General features: G+C 43.8%; 6 protein-coding genes across 6 annotated transcripts; 4 read left to right on the plus strand and 2 right to left on the minus strand.

Annotated features, from left to right (window-relative positions):
• Positions 1-604: 604 nt before the first annotated feature.
• On the plus strand, positions 605-3,752 carry L203_101945 (uncharacterized protein; the record flags this gene model as incomplete). Its single annotated transcript, XM_066211376.1, has 17 exons — positions 605-942; positions 1,014-1,099; positions 1,148-1,308; positions 1,357-1,726; positions 1,779-1,883; positions 1,933-1,946; positions 1,993-2,019; positions 2,076-2,237; positions 2,291-2,336; positions 2,390-2,474; positions 2,523-2,532; positions 2,588-2,606; positions 2,656-2,716; positions 2,770-2,857; positions 2,907-3,074; positions 3,129-3,256; positions 3,317-3,752. The coding sequence occupies 17 exons, from the start codon at positions 605-607 to the stop codon at positions 3,750-3,752; spliced, it is 2,304 nt and encodes a 767-aa protein (XP_066067473.1).
• Positions 3,753-3,990: 238 nt separating this feature from the next.
• On the minus strand, positions 3,991-5,073 carry L203_101946 (uncharacterized protein; the record flags this gene model as incomplete). Its single annotated transcript, XM_066211377.1, has 1 exon — positions 3,991-5,073. One exon carries the CDS (start codon positions 5,071-5,073, stop codon positions 3,991-3,993), a length of 1,083 nt encoding a protein of 360 aa, XP_066067474.1.
• Positions 5,074-5,604: 531 nt separating this feature from the next.
• On the plus strand, positions 5,605-8,319 carry L203_101947 (uncharacterized protein; the record flags this gene model as incomplete). The annotated part of the gene is made up of 16 exons (XM_066211378.1): positions 5,605-5,681; positions 5,799-5,804; positions 5,874-5,901; positions 5,951-5,958; positions 6,018-6,130; positions 6,185-6,282; positions 6,346-6,404; positions 6,458-6,523; positions 6,586-6,658; positions 6,708-6,805; positions 6,861-6,955; positions 6,998-7,379; positions 7,436-7,492; positions 7,553-7,568; positions 7,628-8,029; positions 8,083-8,319. The coding sequence occupies 16 exons, from the start codon at positions 5,605-5,607 to the stop codon at positions 8,317-8,319; spliced, it is 1,815 nt and encodes a 604-aa protein (XP_066067475.1).
• Positions 8,320-8,810: 491 nt separating this feature from the next.
• L203_101948 (uncharacterized protein) lies at positions 8,811-11,940 on the plus strand (the record flags this gene model as incomplete). Its single annotated transcript, XM_066211379.1, has 6 exons — positions 8,811-8,963; positions 9,013-9,082; positions 9,147-9,222; positions 9,275-9,329; positions 9,379-11,864; positions 11,919-11,940. 6 exons carry the CDS (start codon positions 8,811-8,813, stop codon positions 11,938-11,940), a joined length of 2,862 nt encoding a protein of 953 aa, XP_066067476.1.
• Positions 11,941-12,190: 250 nt separating this feature from the next.
• L203_101949 (uncharacterized protein) lies at positions 12,191-15,404 on the minus strand (the record flags this gene model as incomplete). The annotated part of the gene is made up of 14 exons (XM_066211380.1): positions 12,191-12,294; positions 12,352-12,380; positions 12,444-12,740; positions 12,783-12,926; positions 12,976-13,037; positions 13,094-13,234; positions 13,287-14,165; positions 14,217-14,308; positions 14,355-14,721; positions 14,795-14,925; positions 14,983-15,043; positions 15,096-15,167; positions 15,246-15,338; positions 15,399-15,404. The coding sequence occupies 14 exons, from the start codon at positions 15,402-15,404 to the stop codon at positions 12,191-12,193; spliced, it is 2,478 nt and encodes an 825-aa protein (XP_066067477.1).
• Positions 15,405-15,703: 299 nt separating this feature from the next.
• Positions 15,704-17,661, plus strand: L203_101950 (uncharacterized protein; the record flags this gene model as incomplete). The annotated part of the gene is made up of 9 exons (XM_066211381.1): positions 15,704-16,067; positions 16,142-16,219; positions 16,266-16,419; positions 16,466-16,682; positions 16,732-16,811; positions 16,860-16,967; positions 17,017-17,172; positions 17,223-17,349; positions 17,398-17,661. The coding sequence occupies 9 exons, from the start codon at positions 15,704-15,706 to the stop codon at positions 17,659-17,661; spliced, it is 1,548 nt and encodes a 515-aa protein (XP_066067478.1).
• Positions 17,662-17,858: the final 197 nt, after the last annotated feature.

The following is a 17,858-nucleotide window of genomic DNA, read 5'->3' on the forward strand; positions in this document are numbered from 1 at the left end:
AATAAAAAAAACAGGATAACTAATCCTATTCGAGGTTTACAATCCAACCCATTTCACTGTATTTCGAGCGCTGCAATGGCTTCAAACTTCTCCTGTAGCATGCTTCGCCAACAAACGCAACGAAGTACATCCTAGTCGGCAGATTGTAGACGCATAGCCTTGTCCAACGCTGGTCATCTATCGTAGTGTGGTGATTATCGACCACTTAAGTGAGCAAAGAATAGCCCTGAACAAGTATCAATATACGGCCCATGAACTTGTCTTGGACTGTACCAGCCAATGGTCAGGAAAGCTATTCGCTCTTTTCTAGGACGGAGTTACAAACGAAAAAGTGTTGTGGAATCCGAGAAACCCCAATCATGATGCTTTTACACGCCATGCATAGAGCGAAGCATGTATGCAAGATTTTCATACTGAATTGCATGTAACTATTGCTGTGATTTATCTATTCGCAATTAGATATTGGATTAGATGAATCATTTGTATACCAAAAGTAATATTTAGAAAAGAGTGCGGGGCCCCAACATTTATCCCGTCAACTGCTGGATATATTTATTTTTGAAATGTAATAGTTCGTTTTCTTTTACTTTATTTATTTCACGTTATGGCTTTTTCAGAGACTGATCTTTGCTTCTCTGCTACTGCCCAGACTCCTCACAGTGCTGTTTTTTCACTTGTTCACGAATTGCATACGGTCGTAACCCAATCCATTGACACAGCGTTGGATTGGGACCAGCTCAACTCGCCACCTATAAACTATTCACTCGTCAGACCAATTGTGCAGCGCTATGTGCCAAAGACAGACGAAGCAGGAGCAGGCAGCTTGTTGACAAGTATGGGAATGCCCTCTGACGGTGTGGAGCTGGGTATTGGGAGGGCTCATCCAACTTTTCAACAAGGCCCTTCCTTAGGCGACGTACTGTATGCTCTCATGGCGAATAGGTGTGTAGCAAACGCATAGACAATGCGATAAAGTCTGCTATGTACTCATCTTTCAATTCATGTTCCAACAGAATACAATTCATAACTCTTTCAACAGGAGATTTGAGTTCGGCTCCTGTTCAGACAACGCGGGCATCTTTTTGCGAATTGTTGGCGAGTAGGCAATCGTTGCTGTCGCTAGGGTTCTACAGCTAACACCGTCAAGTCAAAGTTTTACGTGCATATCCCAACACGCAGGATGAGGCGGCCCTCGTTAGCGAGCTTGTACATGGTCATTGTGCTTTTGAGGGTGCCCCAGAGAAAGTTTGGAAGAGTTTGGGCGACGACAGAAAAGATATAGAAGAAATGACAAGTAGCGCTCTCGAGGCAAGTCTTTACAGATGTACGATGCGTAAACGTTGACATGGTGCATAGTTGGCAATAGTCTCTAATTCCAAGAATTTACTTTCCCTTCCGCTTATACAACATCTCATAAACCTCATCTATTCGGGCCGACTCATCTATACGCCCATCTCTACTCGCTCTATCATTTCTGATTCATACATTTCTGAGCAGACTCGCCGCCGTAGACACCTTTCTCACAATACCAGCGGCCCGTCTGACTACACGGCCTTGCATTCCCATCGTCACGTCAATGATGACAGATTGCAAGAAGTCTATGTCTATAATCCATACGAGTCGGGTTGGTTAGATCATAGTCGTCTCAAAGTGCCTAAATGGCGGAAGAATATGGAATTTGCCAGTTTTGTGATTCTTTTGATTTTGTTTGTGTCTACTTTGACTTGTAGGTTTTCGCCAACTACTTGTAGGATTATATTTGACCATTCCGTCTATAGGGAGAGACCTACATCGTGTTACCACTGTAGAGATCATATACATAGTGTTCTCTTTTGGCTTTGTCCTTGACGAATTTGCAACATCTAAAGAACATGGATGGACTGGTAAGTGAGAGACGTTCAGTACTTTCTGAAAGCTGATTCATTCCATCAGTCTATGTCGCAAATGTATGTGGATAATCGACCGGTTGCCTTGAATGCTGACGATCGATAGGCTTGGAATGCATTTGACATGGGTTATGTCAGTATTGTGAACAGTTCTACTAGCCTACCACGCGTATTGACAAAAATGTTTAGATGTCAATTTTCCTCTTGTACTTTGTTCTTAGAGTGTTTGCTCTGGTTTCACATTCAGCCAATACATCTGACTTGGCTTTCGATATCTTGGCCTGCGCGGCTTGTATCATTTTTCCAAGGTTGGTGTTTTTCATCGTGAAAGAGAATGTTGTCATTCTTGCGGTGAGTATCTAGGATGAACCCCCGTCAAAATTGTGCTGAAATTTGAAGGTCAGCTACGAGGCATGGTGTCTAGTTTTATCCGATTTATGCTCGTCACTAGTATGTTCACGACGCTTTTCGTCCTATTGTGCAGCTGATGGGCATTGGTATAGTCCTTGCTTTTACCGGTATTTGTTTCTCTCTCTGGACTCTAGGCAAATCAACCTGGACGGTCAAACAGATTGTGTGGTTGATGGCGTAAGTTAATTGAGATAGGTTGTGAAACTGGACTGATTGTTTATATAGTCAAATCTGGGTAAGGATTGTCTTACAATTGGGGTTGGTTACTTATTGATCTTTGTTGTGGAAAGTTTGGTTCTTCTTATCTTGGTACGTAAGATTTTACGATTTATATCATTGTCACTGATTTTATCAATAGGCTTCTCTGCAAGCGAATCGTTTCATCCCATTTTTGGACCAATTGTTCTTATTTCATATGCGTGAGATAGATGACTGTAGAGAAGCAAGATCACTGAACTAATTTCTTCATAAGCGCCCTTTGTAACGTGCTTCTTATCACAATGCTTATTGCTATCCTTTCAAACAAATTTGCCGCCATCAATCAAAATGCACAGCAAGAGGTGAGGAATATGTACTGTACAAACATCCCATTCACTAATGTCCATTAAGCACCTCTTTCAACGAGTCGTCAAGACAGTTGAGGGTGTCAAGAGCGATGCACTTTTTTCATATCTTCCTCCTATAAATATTATTGCCTTTATCATCCTTGTTCCTCTTGGATGGTATGCCTCGCCCAGAACTTTTCACAGGATCAATGTCTTTGCTATCCGACTGACCGTGATTTTTTTTTTTTTGCGAAATAACCGAAATCAGAATTGACAGAAGAGGTAGAGCTTTCCAGTTCTCATTGCAATCTCAGCATATGAAAGGTATCGATACCACTCCATTCAGAGAGCACTTAGTCTTCGGACTCCTACAATGAACAAGATTGCAGATGTACAGCGCTCCGGTCTCTTTGAGTATGTTTTGTTGTTTATCATAATTCATTCACACACTTTGCTCATGTTGCGATGTCATAGTGCGTGGCTAGGAGGCGGCTCAGAACTTCTCATTGCTTCTGTCTTCGAGCTAGGGCCCCCTTCACCTTCATTTAGAGCAGAAAGCGGTGGTTTACAGACGCCCAAAACTTCCGGTTTTACCTCTCTTACAGAGGAAGATGATGCCCTCACCCCTCCTTCTATACCTGCCAAATCAAAATCAAAGAAGAGGATCAAGAGAAAGAATTTTGATTCTCCTCTCGCCAAACTCTTCGGAAGACCATCGTATTCTTCTGAACTTGCGACAGTCAGTGATAGCGAGGCCACTTCTCTAAAAGAAGTGAGGGTGGTAGAAAAGGCTATAATTGGACAAGAAGGTGATGTTGAACAGTTGAAGAAGGAGGTAGAGATGATTAGAGAAAGTCAGTTAAGAATAGAGGAGATGCTTGCCGGAGTTCTTGGCAACAAAACCGCTTAAAATTTGCCCTGCCAAGATGTAGAGTACGAGTAAATATCAATAACTGATAAAAATACAATATTAAACAACTACAAGCAATATTCATTAATAGACTGTCTGTCGTTATAATGATATACTTGCGAAATGGAAAACGTTGTGTACAACAGCTTTAAACAGTGTCATCTGCTTAGCGCTGCATGCTAGAATTCAAGATACTGGATCCAGAGTTATGGCATAGTATTATAATGATTCTCACACACTAGTCTTCTTGGATCGCTTCGTTGTTGGAATCACTTCGTCGCACACTGTCTGAATCTAGCTCTGCCAAAACTCTATCCCATTTCCATTCTTCTTCGCTATCAAAATCTGAACCGTCAATCTCAGATTCTTCAACATCATTACCACCGCTTTTAGTTGAGTGATGAACAGTTCTCTTCACACGCGGTTGCCGTTGCAGACTGAGTTGTATCGGTGTAGGTAAAGGTTGCACGGGAGTGGAAGCAGATTTTGGTTTTCCAAAGATGTTCTTTGGCGATGGTTCCTCCTCTATAACATGAAGATACACATCTGTGACTGGTTCCAAACTGTCCGCCTTTCCTATCTTGCCGTTAATTTGATCTGAACTATATCTCTCCTTCATCACTTCTCCAAAAGATTTTGATCTTGTTTTGTGAATCGATGAACCCACGTCTGGCCCTGGCCCAACGATACTCGATGGCTGTTTGATGGGCGAAGATGAACGGGAAGCATTGGCTGACCGGGTACCACTAACATGTCGAGCGCTCCTTGCTGCAGCAGATGACGACGAAGAGGCACGTATGGCTTTGGTTGGTAGCGTTTGACTTGGCCAAGACTGCTTTGGCCGAATAGGACTTGAACTCTGATCATCAATCATGAATTCTTCAGTAAGATGGGTGAGAAGGGAAACTGGAGACATAGTATATGACCAATTGCCCCACATACTGCTCTCTTCAGGCTCTACGGGGGACTCTTGGATCTCTTGGCCACAATGTCTAACATCGACACACTCCTCAGGTTGAAGCGTTTTTGTATCTCTCTTGCGGCGAAAAATGTCTAATGGCACTGGCTTTTTCGTATCGGCAGAGTTGCTCTCGATAAGTTGTGGTTCGCTGTCCTTCTTGTCCATTTGTGTTGCAGTGTACTGCTGGATGTTGGTATGAGCGAATGAGGAAAACGAGCCCCTTTTAGGGGTTGACTGGACGTGAGATGGCTCTGTACGAGGTTCTCCGCAATAGATAGCGTCGATAACAAATGGCTCTACAAAAATCACAGACATGGGTTTCTCTTGTGAGCAAGAGTTGGGTGATAGTGCTCTGTCCATGTTTGCAGCGTAAAACCAGCCATGTAAAGATTGAGTAAAGAGTAAAGAGATGGAATAAAAGAAGATGAAATTAGAAATGTTAATTCACAATTAAGTATATTATTAATAATGGTCTCCCACGTGAAGAAAAAACGTTATTCAATACGAAGTATCAGACAACTGAAACATTTATTTTTCAAAACAACATTATCTCTTTCAAAAGTCAACAACTGAATACAAAACTTCAAAAACAACCCATTAATGCTTTTTCCTACACTTTGACTCTACCTCAAGCTCTCCGCGAAATGCTTTTCATGCACCAAGAAGTTGCCCAGGAAACATTCTTCTACTATTCCTAGTGATCTCTGTCCGCCATAGTCCGGCTCCAGGAGAGTCGCTGACGTACTCAAGGTCTTATACCTTTCCCATTATCTCCTTCAATATCATCTCCCTGCCATGCAAAGCTCAAGACGACAAGTAAAGATTGACTTGATCAATACGTATCTCGTCATATTCGCTCACTTTGGCAGGTAGTAGAATATTACGTAATATATGGAGGTGCCAGACCACCTCCACTTGGAGAAGTCTGGCCGACTTGACAAATGTCCCTTGAGTTCTGCTGGCATATTGTGTGACTACAGAATTCGCCATAGACTGGGGAGATGGAAGAGGCAGAGAGTTGAGATGGGAATGGGAATAGGCGTTCACTGGTTCTTTTCTTCTTGATAGACTTGGTTGGTGAAAAGCAAGCGGTGTGTGTTTGATCGAGGCTGATTGCAGACAGAATAAAAGTGCCTTTCGCTGACATGCTGTTCGCATAGTTTGAACATTGAGAATAAACTGACACGAGTGTCTGAGAGGTCAAGAGTGTTGTCAAGGAAAGTTGCTGGAGCGACAGCTAGACAAGTGGGTACAGCAGTATATAAATACACTTTTGCTGATTTTGATTTCCTTTTCTTGTGAAGAGAATCAAACAATCTTCCTCTTTACATCATGTGGGAGCGCCTTGAGGCTGGAAATACTCCTCTTCCCGTAGCTCAGATTACCGTTCTCATGGCTATCCGACTAGCAGAGCCAAGTATGCACACTTTTCGAACCATTTGCACAGAGTACCCACTGAGCGTCTGTTTAGTTTCGTACACTGTGATATTTCCATTTATTAATCAAATGGTGGAGGAACTGGAGGTGACGGACAGCCATGATCGGATTGGATTCTATTCGGGTTTGGTGGTAAGTGCCAGATTGGGATTGTCAAATTAGGTCAAGCGGAGTTAATCGAGATTGTCGTTATAGGAGTCAGTCTTCGCTTTTGTCCAGTTTTTTACTGTGTACCATTGGGCAAAGCTGTCAGAGTGTGTTTTCATGGCTGGTCTGAGTGCAGTATCTCATGTCTCTCTTGTGGTAGTAAAATTGGGAGAAAACCAGTCTTGCTTTTCGGACTTGTAGGAGTTGCCATCTCTGGATCTCTTTTGTAGGTGCAAGAATCTCGCAATGGTAATAGAGTTATTCTGATTGATGTGATTCGAATCTCAGTGGACTTGCAAGGTCATTATGGACAATGATTCTGTTTCGATCCTTGAGTGGTGCTCTCAACGGCAATGTCGCTGTGAGACTAGATACCATTCTTTGTATCATCTTGCTAATGTGGCTTCTAGGTGATCAAAGCGGCTATAGGAGATATCACGGACGAGAGTAATTCAACCGAAGCTTTTGCCATGTATGGTCTTACATGGACAGTTGGGTCCATGGTCGGGTGTGTCCTCAATTGCTATACGGACAAAGCATACAAGTTGACTATTTTATTTCAGAACCGCCTTGGGAGGTGTATTATCTCATCCTTACGAAAGGTTCCCAGAATGGTTTGGATCTCTTGAAATGTTCAAAATTCATCCGTATCTACTCCGTAAGTCTAGTAGAAGCGTGACTTAATACTGATACAATATAGCATGTCTTGTTAGCGCTGGCCTTACTGTTCTAGGTATCAGCTGCACCGTTCTGTTCTTTAAAGAATCTCTTCCTGGGTTTGAAAGCCCTCGCTCAGTTTTTTGTTTCCCTCTTCACATAAATACAACACTGTCCCGCCTCTCAACTGCTCTTGTATCGCCCTTGAGCAGAACACATACCCACAGAAGGAACGAATCTTTGGAATCTATGGAGTCTGATTTGGAAACATCGGTGGCTTCAGAAGATGTGAGAGAAGAACTTTTGCCAAAAGGAAGGATGAACAGGAATTTTTCCAAAGGGAGAAGCACTAACGAATGGGATTTATGGAAGTTGATGAGACTCAGGAAGGTCAAGATAATGGTCTGGAATGTGTTCCTGAATGCGTGAACTATCTGATGCGTTTTGTGATCAGGAGACAGCTGACGGACAGAGTCATTAGGTTCATGCAAAGTGCCTGGAATGCAGCGGTGTTGCTGTTTTTCTTTGATAGACATCAGTAAGGCAGCGCGCACGATGGAGAGATGTTGACCGTGTTGACATTGCACCATTGCTATAGTGGATTAGCAATGTCGGTCAGTTCACTCATTATTGAGCACAATTGAGTTTGTATACCACATCTAACTGATTGCAGCCTGCGGCCATTGGTACGGTCATGGCTTTAAATGGCATTTGGACAGTTATGTGTCAAATATTACTACTGACCCCTATACGACATTGGCTGGGAGTCACTAGGGCATATCAAGTTCTTTCAGCTGGGTATCCATTTGTGTGGTGTTTTCTTCCCATGTTGCGTCTTGTCTTAACCGCCACAGAATCACCATTACCTTCCGATACAAAATATGGGCTGCATGTTGACCGCCTTGTTGTATATCCTGAGACGAGAGCTTGGCCTACCACTATCTGTGTCAATCTGTATTTGGTGTTTACCACCTTTGTCGGACTGAGCGGAAGCCTCATGATGGTCCTGGTAAATAATGTCAGCCCGGACAAGACTGCTTTGGGGGCCATTAATGGCATTTGTACCGCTGCAGGGGTGGGTCAAACGTTTGGACGCAAGCACCATGCTAACCAAGCTGATATATCTAGTGTATGGCAAGAGTGCTTGGTCCGAGCCTGGTCTCTACATTATTTGCGATGTCGATGGATCGTCAAATCATGGGCGGTAAACTATGGTGGATATCCATGGTCGGAATATCCTTGGTCAATTCCGCTGTTTGCATCATGGTCAAGTCTGAGAAGCAGGCATATCAGATACGTTTGGACGATGACATGGAAGAGGAGAGAGAGACGCTGTTAGAACCTGCCAACAGACTTCCAGAGTGAAAGAGCCAATGGCTACGGCTTGTTGGTATAATGTAATCAACGATACGGCAATTATGAAATACAATGGTACGATAAATTTGCTAGAAATACCTGTTTGGTCAACTACAACCTAAAGTTTTGATTCCGTCGGAAACAAAATTAACTCACTGAAATGTCAGTAGGTTTAATATATTTATCCATGTGAAGTAATTTTACATGTTTCCATCTTTCTCTTCCCGTTTTGCCTCTTGCCGATTTTCAAAGAGAAGATACCGCCTACATAACGATTAAATACGTTTTCGCCAACAACATCTCTGTGAATAACTCGACATCTCCTTACTCAGCTTTCCTTGCCAAGGAAAGAAAGAAGACCGACGGCCATCGGTTGTTTGTTTTTTTCGGCCCCGAGATTCCGTATTAACAACTGGCATTTACTGGTATTTTTACAACTCTTCTTCCGACAGAAGCTGGTGAGACTTCATCAATTCATGTCTACCTGGTAGACTGTAAAAATGATGGCGGCAATGGACACGAAAGGGTCAGACATCTTAATTGAACCAAAGACAAAAGTCAGCGACCTGCATCATCCTACACATGGAAGAGACAAAGGTAGCAGCAGGCATCTTTCAACAACAGGGTCAGACCTCAAGAGGCGCAAAGTCTTGGTGAGCTGGTATCTGCAAGAGGCGGGAGAACAAAAGCTTATGGTTATAGCGTGCATGTGATGTCTGTCGTAGAAAGAAAATCAAGTGTGATGGTCCTCAGAATAGTCTCATTGATGCTAGTGAGTTGGTACTATATTTCCCTGGTCTGCAAGGTAGATTCGCTCATGAAATCGTTCTGATTAGAATGTGCGCACTGTGAGGAATACGGACTGGAGTGTACATATGTAGAAGCCGCGAAACGCAGAGGACCTCCGAAAGGGTAGATATCGTGCAAGCAAATCGGACTCGATGCTAACAGTCTGTCATCTTAGCTATGTAGAAACATTGGAACAACGATGTGGTAGATATGAAAGGATTCTGCAACAGGTAAGGATGTCATCCTCAAGGTCTAGGGCAGTCTTAATCTATCGGGCAGCTCCATCCTCATGTTGACTTCAACGAATACGTCGGCCCTACGCCAGATCGTGATGATTTCGACCTCTCTGTCTATCACGAAACACTTTGCTCACTCAAAATCCCTCCATATCCATCATTGAAGCCAATGCAAGTCATAACGGAGCGTGTCACTCCTCATTTATCCCGTTCGACATCCTGCAGCAACTCATCTGCAGCCAATACGTCATCTCCATCTATACAGGATTTGTCTACCTCTCCCTTGAGATTTTATGATCACGATCCAAACAGGCCGCCAGATGGTGATAAGTCTGATGTTGAAGATGAAGCTGCCACGCAACTCTCAATAGTAGAGTCAATGAGCCAATTGGAAATACGAGATAGTCATTGGAGATACCATGGGAAAGCTTCGGGAGCGCATCTCATGCGTCAGTTTCAAGATCTCAAGCATCAAAGTGGTAATAATACTAATTTCATCGACGAGATCAACAAGTCCAAGAGGCAGCAATTTTGGCAAGTTCCTGAATGGGAGATTGCTATTGCCAACGAGGGTATTCGTCCTTTGGATTATTCAATCTGGCCAGAAGAAGGACTTGATAAACAACTCATTGATGCGTACTTTGATCATGTCAACCTGCACCTTCCCCTGCTCAATCGTAGGGTTTTTCAGCGACAGTATGATTCAGGTATGTGGAAAAACAACCACAGCTTCTCGCAAGTGTGTCTTATGGTCTTTGCGAATGGTTCAAGATTTATCAACGATCCTAGTGTTTACTGGTCCATGAATGAAGGAGGTGAGAGGTTGGCTAAAGATCAAGACGAAAGTCTACGATATTCTGCTGGCTGGAAATACCTTCGGACTCTTGTACGTATGGGTCGCAGTATCTTGCAAGGACCAAATTTGTGCGATTTCCAGATACAGGTTCTTGTGTGTGAATTTCTGCAAGGCAGTGCCGTACAACATCTTATGTGGATTCTTTCTGGCTTTGGCTTACGGTCTGCCCAAGAAATTGGTATACATGTTCGAGCGACCCTCCTTCACACTGATCCGGCCGAAAGAGCGCTTTACAACCGAGCATTCTGGTGTCTCTATCACATCGATCGATACAACTGTGCTGCTATTGGCAGATCGGTGGCCATTCAAGACTCAGATTTTGATGCAGACTATCCAATAGATGTTGATGACGAGTACTGGGACACTGGAAACCCGGAAAAGGACTTCAAGCAGCCAGAAGGAAAAGTGTCCTTGGTGATAGCATTCATTCAAACACTGAAGCTAGATCAAATTATCGGAGTCATTCTTCAGAAGGTGTATGCCATCAACAAAATGACCGAGCAGAGACCAGAAATTGCAGCACAGAGGGCTATTGTGGTGAAGCTCGATTCCGCACTCAATTCCTGGGCCGACAACGTTCCTCAGGAGCTACGCTGGGATCCTACACGCAGTGATTACCGTGTATTCCAGCAATCAGCCGTTCTTTATATCTATTATTATTACTGCCAGATTCTTATTCACCGACCATTTATTCCAACGCCTAGGAATCAGCACAGCACAGATCTGCCATCGTTGGCCATGTGCGTCAACGCTGCGCGCTCGATATGCAACATAAGCGATGCCGCTCTGAAACGCGGCAGGCAGGAGGGTGCTTTGCCAGGTCGAGCTATTAGTGTAGCATTCATGCTACCATCCTGGATTTCAGCCATTATCCTTCTCATCCACATCTATTCTACCAAGCAGACAGCAATTGAACGGGAAAAGTCTCTTATGGATATTGAGCGATGCATAGCGGTCAGCAAGGAATTGGAGATAACGATGAGGCAAAGCGGCAAGTACACTGATTTCTTGATTGAATTGTCTAGAGAGAATGCTATGCCAGATGTGGATACGGTCAAGCCTTCTGAGAAAAGGTCACACGACGAAGAGCAACAGTTTAATTCAGCTGCGCGACAGAACCAATTTTTCTCAATGATGAAAAGGGGTATTGTTGACTATGAAGACCGACAAAACATGGGTCAACAAACTAGTTACAGTGTAGGACAAGTACCACAGCCTCGAGACCAACAGAATGCAGGGTTTGGAATGTATTCCGAAGAAGCTTCTTCATCCTCTGCATCCTTTTGTCGAGGAGACCGACCTTTTTCAACTCAATTTTCTCCCTCAACGACACCAAACCTTGGTCTTCATGCCATGCTTCAGCCAGGATCAGCTGTTCCATTGATTAATGATTTGGGGCTGTTCGCTCAGCATTCACAAGGTGACTCAACATGTCAACATAACATGCAAGTACATGCACCGCAATCTCAGTTACCTATACCCCAACCCAGATTGCAACAAATGCCTTTGGAAAATGACGCCCATCTGACACAAACCGCGTTGTTTGACTCTTTCACAGACATAACAAGCTTTGAATCGCAGTTGCTGGACATGAGTGCTACAGCATTTGGCGGTCAGGGACCTTTTGCTCTAGAGGATAATTGGTGGTCTCAACTGCTTAGCGGCGCTCCGATGTGAGGTGGTATAGTTCTTGTAATGTGTGAATCACTGGCTGACTTGGTCGCTAGGGATCCACAAACCCAGGACTAGTTTCTCAGTGACGACAGATTTTTGTTCGCTGAAAAACGATGCTCAGTGTTTTAGAAATTGTTATCAACATCGGATCATCAACTTAACATCTAGATTAATAATTAGCGTTGTAAAATAAAGATTCATGAGATTAGATTTCTAAATTGCAGGTCAAAACCGATAAATTGAGATGCAACGATAAGTGCATAATGCCTGACACCCTAAATTAACAGCGATGCTGGATGCTGACTATAACGTCTGCTACATGCAACTATTCTTCTTCACCTTCTGCATCTTCCTCCCCTGCCACATCCCCCTCTTCTAGAGGCACAATCTCTGTCGGCTTGGGCTGAGCTTTATCCTTTGGCGGACGTGCTATGTAGTCGATTTAAATGAGAAAAGTTATCATCAACGATTTGATCTATGACTTACTCCAATTGCCTTTTCCTACACCAATTTGCCTGACAAGATGTACATGTCAGCTCATTGCATCTGCAACGCAAACCAATGTAATAAGCACTCACTTTTTTATTGGCTTTTTCTTTTCACCATCATCTTCCCTTTCCCTCTCTCGTTTTTTGCTCTTTCCTTTTTGCTCGCCTTTGCCGTCCACGCTCTTTTTCTTAACGACGATTTGTCCAAGGCTTCCTATTTGGGTGTGTAATGGGTCAAATGGATCATTGTCGCCAAGGGGAAGGCCAGACTCAATACGTGCGGCATAAAATGCGTGTAGGAGAGCTGGAATATGGATGTTGAGCGTTGAAGCGGCCAAAGAGACAAATGGTGGAGGGGGCGGGTAAAGAAGGTCGGGTTTTCCAGCACTGACAGCGATTAGTATATACTAATTCTTGAAGATAGCTTACCCTTCCCGGGACTCTGCAAGGCGTTTTTTTCTGCCATAAAACAGCGATTGAGGAATTGTTAGGGAAGATAATCCGTGTTCACGATCTATGCCTAATTCTCGCAAACCAAGGAAATCTTCTCCAAGTTCATCCGCGAAGTTGCCGCTGCAAACCACATTTAGCGAGACAAAACTTGACAGATAAAGAAACACACTCCAGCATCATTTCGCCATCCTCAGCAAACATCATTTCATCCTCAATGACAGGTGCTGTAGCCTTCACACATCTGCATCAGCCCCACTCAAACAAATAGGTTTGGTTACGCTACTTACAATCTCATGAAACACCTGACGCATTTTCCTTTGCATTTCCGCTATCCGGACATCTTCTCGCTGAATTTCATCCTTAAGATGGGATTCTAAATCACTTGGTTTCACCTGACCATTCTCGTGTAAAGCATGTAGTATAATTTCCTATGCGCAACTGATCAATTTAAGATGACAAGCGGAAAATTCGTAGACATACTTCAGGTGTTATCTTGTGAGAAAAGCTATCGATCAATAACCTGAACGTCTTTCCTAAACCATTCATATGGTTCACTCCCATCCTTGTGAACAAGTCCAATGCCGTTTCGTTCGCGCCCTCAAATCCAGCATGTGCTAACATTCCAACAGCACAGCGCCTCATGACATGTACAGCTTCCTCCCGCCCTACTTCCTGGCCCTTTTCCCGTCGTTCGCGGACCGCTTGCCTCTCTACCGCTCTATTTTCTTGTCTTTCAATACGTCTCTTTTCCTCTGCTTCTCTTTCAGCAAGTGGAAGCGACAATGACCTAGAAGGGAGGACTCCACCTTCATTTTCAACCCGCTGAAATTCAGTGATACGATGCATTAATTGACGAGCAGAATCCAAGTTCTGGACAGTTCGTCGGACAAGCCTTTTGACTGATATTGGTTTGTCTGGCGGTACGTCTGCTGGTACATGATACGCCCTGCTGGATCTTGGTGAGTCGCTATCATGTGTATCGTCAACGCCATTCACAAAACCATTGGGCAATGGTGGCATCGCTGGTCGTTTGAGTCTTTTTCGTTTCGATACTGCCGGAGTTGCCATGAGAGGTATTGCTGGAAGTCCTGAAATAAGTGCTTCTTGGCCCATTAAAGAGCCCCACCAATGACCTTCCAACAAACTATCATCACTTTCTTCAAGCTCTTTCTCAGAAGCGGGATACCATGAAGGAAGAGAACAACTCAATAGAGTTTCACGGGCTTTGCCCTTATTTAAAGGAGTAAACGCAGGGTTGGTCAAAGCAATGGAGGAAAAGGAAGGAATACTGTGGGGGGTGCGGAAGAGAGCGGGAGCATTGTCGAGACTGAAATACAGAGGAGGTCTTTTGGCTGATGACTGTCATGAGATAGTCAGCATACGCTTTTATTACAACCTCGACAACCTTACACTAGATCGTCTTGTACCGTTCACGCGTGTATCTTGACGGGACGATGATCCGACGCTAGCGGTGCGTCCTCGACTGTCTTTCGTCACTCGACCTTGCAAAAAATGAGCCGTCTTTCAAAAGTCAATTGTAGCACTTACTGGGTGTCTCCCTCCTCTCACCTCCATTTTCTGCACCCCCATCACGAAAACCCTGGCTCCTTCTCTCAGCTTCTAAAACCTCTCCGTCAACTTCTCCTTCTGCATCTCCTTCGCCAAGAGCATCATCGCTCTCTCCAGCAGCATCTTGGTCCACAGATTTTCTTTCAGCTCTCGACCTAGTGTCAACGCCAGTTCCGGAAGCCGATCGTCCCAATGTGGATGGACCAACGGAAGAAGACGCTGTACTGACCAACGAAGGGAGGATAGATTGTACTGGTCGGGTACGTTCGGCACGGTCGGCAAAGAACTCTAAATGATGATCGGCTTTTTGCTTCATGAAACGCGCTGCTGTTCGAAGGGGATGTGACTGTAGCCATAACAAGGATTCCGGCAGACTTGTAAGCTAGCATAACTCTCCATATGATGGATCCGCCACTGACCTCTTGACTGTTGTATTCATAGCAGTTTTTCCAGATCTGGTCTAGATCTGTAGCAAACTCGGCTTTGTTCTTGTACTTTCTCGCTTTGATATTACGCAAAATGGTGGATAGGTCCATAGGTCTCTGAATGACTATGAAGATGCTTCAGCAAGGACAGACAATACCCAAGCTGTTATCACATCACCCACCATCGTAATAATCTGGAGCATCTCTTTTGCTGACTGGTTTTTGAAAAGGTATTGACTCTGGCTACCCAATTCACCATATGTCAATCCATCTGAAGATAATCTGAAAGACATACACTGGTCTTGAGCTCATTGACTATATTTTCCAAACTGTCATAGAATGCGTCTGCAGCAATCTTGATTGCTCCCTATTGTATGAAGAGTGATTTGACATAAGATCAATTCTTTTTCCCTTCCCAGCTGAAATTGATAGCTTGTAGACACACCTTTGCTGATTGTACATCGACAAGTAGCTGCTGAAAACTAGGATCTGATAATTTTGGCGCTTCTGATACATCTTCCAGATAGTTCAAAAGATACTGTTGCGGGCGGATGAATGTTGAGTAACTATCGCAGGTCTACATTTATATAGAGCTCACCTTCATGATAAATGTGGTTTTGAAGATGATGATAGCGCAGAATTATGTAGCCAATATGGATACCATCTGGAAGCCACGGGTTAGAAGATTAATAATGTATCAGTTTAGTGAGTGGATGGGTATTTTTAGTGGTGTAAAAGATGGATACAAATAATGAAAGATATAGTAAAAGATCAGTAATCGCATCTTAATTCATGCCTTGTACAAAAAGCCTCAATATTATTTTAATTTTTATTCTTTTTACTTGTATTTTCAACTTTGTATTCTTCTTTTGCATTTATATTTGGCGTCAGCAAAAAAAAAGCATGGGAGAACCAGCACAAGCAAGGACATCATCTTTAGCACCCTATCACAACCTGTCAAAACATCCATATACGTCTATTGAATACCCAGGTCCAGTTTCGGAACCAGCAGCTATACTCAATTATGCTTCGCAAGATACTATTAACGCGTGCTTCAACGCTCCAGCAGCTGCAAGAGCAAATCTTCAAGTCCGTTTCAGAGGCGACCAACCAGGCCCGCCGCTCAGAGGACATCGAACGCAGAGCCAGAAATTGTTGTTGAGAGTGGTCAAGCGTCGGCACAGAAAGCCTCAAGGCAGTCAAGATGTTCAAGGTGTTTTCATGATTCAAATAGCAGGCGTCGTGAATTATACAGTGCGCTTTGTTTGTATGTCATCGCAACCAGCAAGAGTCTTTACTGGTAAACACGACTAACAAGATATGTGATGGTTGAATATCTAGCCATGGCAGACTATCACTGGACGCCTGATCCTAACGGCCATACCGCGTCTCTATTATCGGCTCTCAAAAGATTAGACTGTATGTTGGTTTGGACGGACTACTTGCTGCTGGCTGATTGGTGTAGACAATGCCATCCTGGATTATACATTTCCCCCTCTGGACGAAGAATTTGTAGAACCCAATTCCAACTCGTTGGATCCGCATGTTGAATATCGCTCCAAATTAGATTTGCAGCCTCCTCCGATTTTCACAACAAGACAGCTTCCTTTTGCTTACAAGTAATCTAGTTGTCCCGCCTGGTAAACAAGCTGACTTGAATGGTAGCTTCAAGATGCCTCCTCAAGCTACCCCTGAACAAGTGCCACATCCAATTACCGGTCGATTGCGGACGCGGTACGTTAACAAGGCTCGTATCTCTGGTATCTCGCCACAGACGTTGCAGCATGATCACTCGCCTAGTGACGTGCCGACTGCTCCCACTGCCATTATCAAGGATAAGCTTGGCCAGTTGAGACCGGAATTGCTACAGAAACTCAGAGATGTGAGACATTCTGCCAAATCGTAGACAAAGCTCTAACAAGACTTTGCAGAAATTCTTAGAGAGACCAGTGTGGACCAAGCATTCTCTCCTAGCACAGTTTTCTCCTGAACAAGCCCGCGAGATTCGGCGGTAAATCGTTTTATCTTTACAACCTACGCATAATATTGACCTCTACAGAAACAAAGTCTACATCACGGCTGTAGCATACGTGATGACCACTGGAGTTTTCTGGAATTGTCATGTCAGGCTGGGGTATGACCCTGTAGCTGATCCCGAAGCTCGCAGGTACGTAACAGTTCCTTTAGAATTCCCATCTGAGAGTCTATGTGTATAGGTATCAGCGAGTGTTTTTTTACCCCCAGAAAAAAACCGTCAAAAACCCAATCAACGTCAAGTCAGATGATGAAGAAGAAGAACGCGTAAAAGGGTGGTGGAATGCGGAGCAAGAACGTCTCATAAGTCAAGGAAAACGACCTGCTCTGGACTCCAAGTGAGCTTATCTCAAGCCTAGATTGTGGCAGCGCATATGACTTGTCTCAGGAAAGCACACATCTTTGACGGACAGTATCTCAACCGAGAACAGAGTGATTTCCAGCTGTGTGACGTTGTTGATCCATTCATCTTCCGATACATTAACGATACTGAACACCTTTCAAGAATGTGCACTGTATGACCCCTCTGTCTGTCTGCATATCTATTGCTGAGACACACGCAGGTGAAATCGGGTTGGTATATGCCGACATGGGCCACACTCATCAAGAGCCTTATCCGGACAAAGTTTGTCCACATGTGGGAGACGGGAACTCCGGCACCAGATGATCTATGTTTACCTGTCATTGAAGAATACCAAAGAGGCCTTTTGAATAGCGATGACGAAGATGACAAAGATGCTCAAGAAGACATGGATGTTGATGAGGAAGAAGACGAACAAGTACAAGAGACGCAAGAGAATGCAACAGAAATGGATGAAGATGATTAACAAAATGTATAGGTGAATAAGTAGTGCATAGAGCCAATAGAAATATAATGGCACTCTACCGAGTTTCTATAATGACATAGAGTAACGTATACTCCATTATGTCATGATACAAACAAACAGTATTCAAGAAAACATGACAATTGTCTGCTCGAGCATCAAAGATGAAGTAACAAAAGATGCAGACAGGTGTGTTCTCG

The sequence above is a fragment of the Cryptococcus depauperatus genome, chromosome 2, assembly GCF_001720195.1.
Source record: "Cryptococcus depauperatus CBS 7841 chromosome 2, complete sequence".
Lineage (NCBI taxonomy): Eukaryota > Fungi > Basidiomycota > Tremellomycetes > Tremellales > Cryptococcaceae > Cryptococcus > Cryptococcus depauperatus.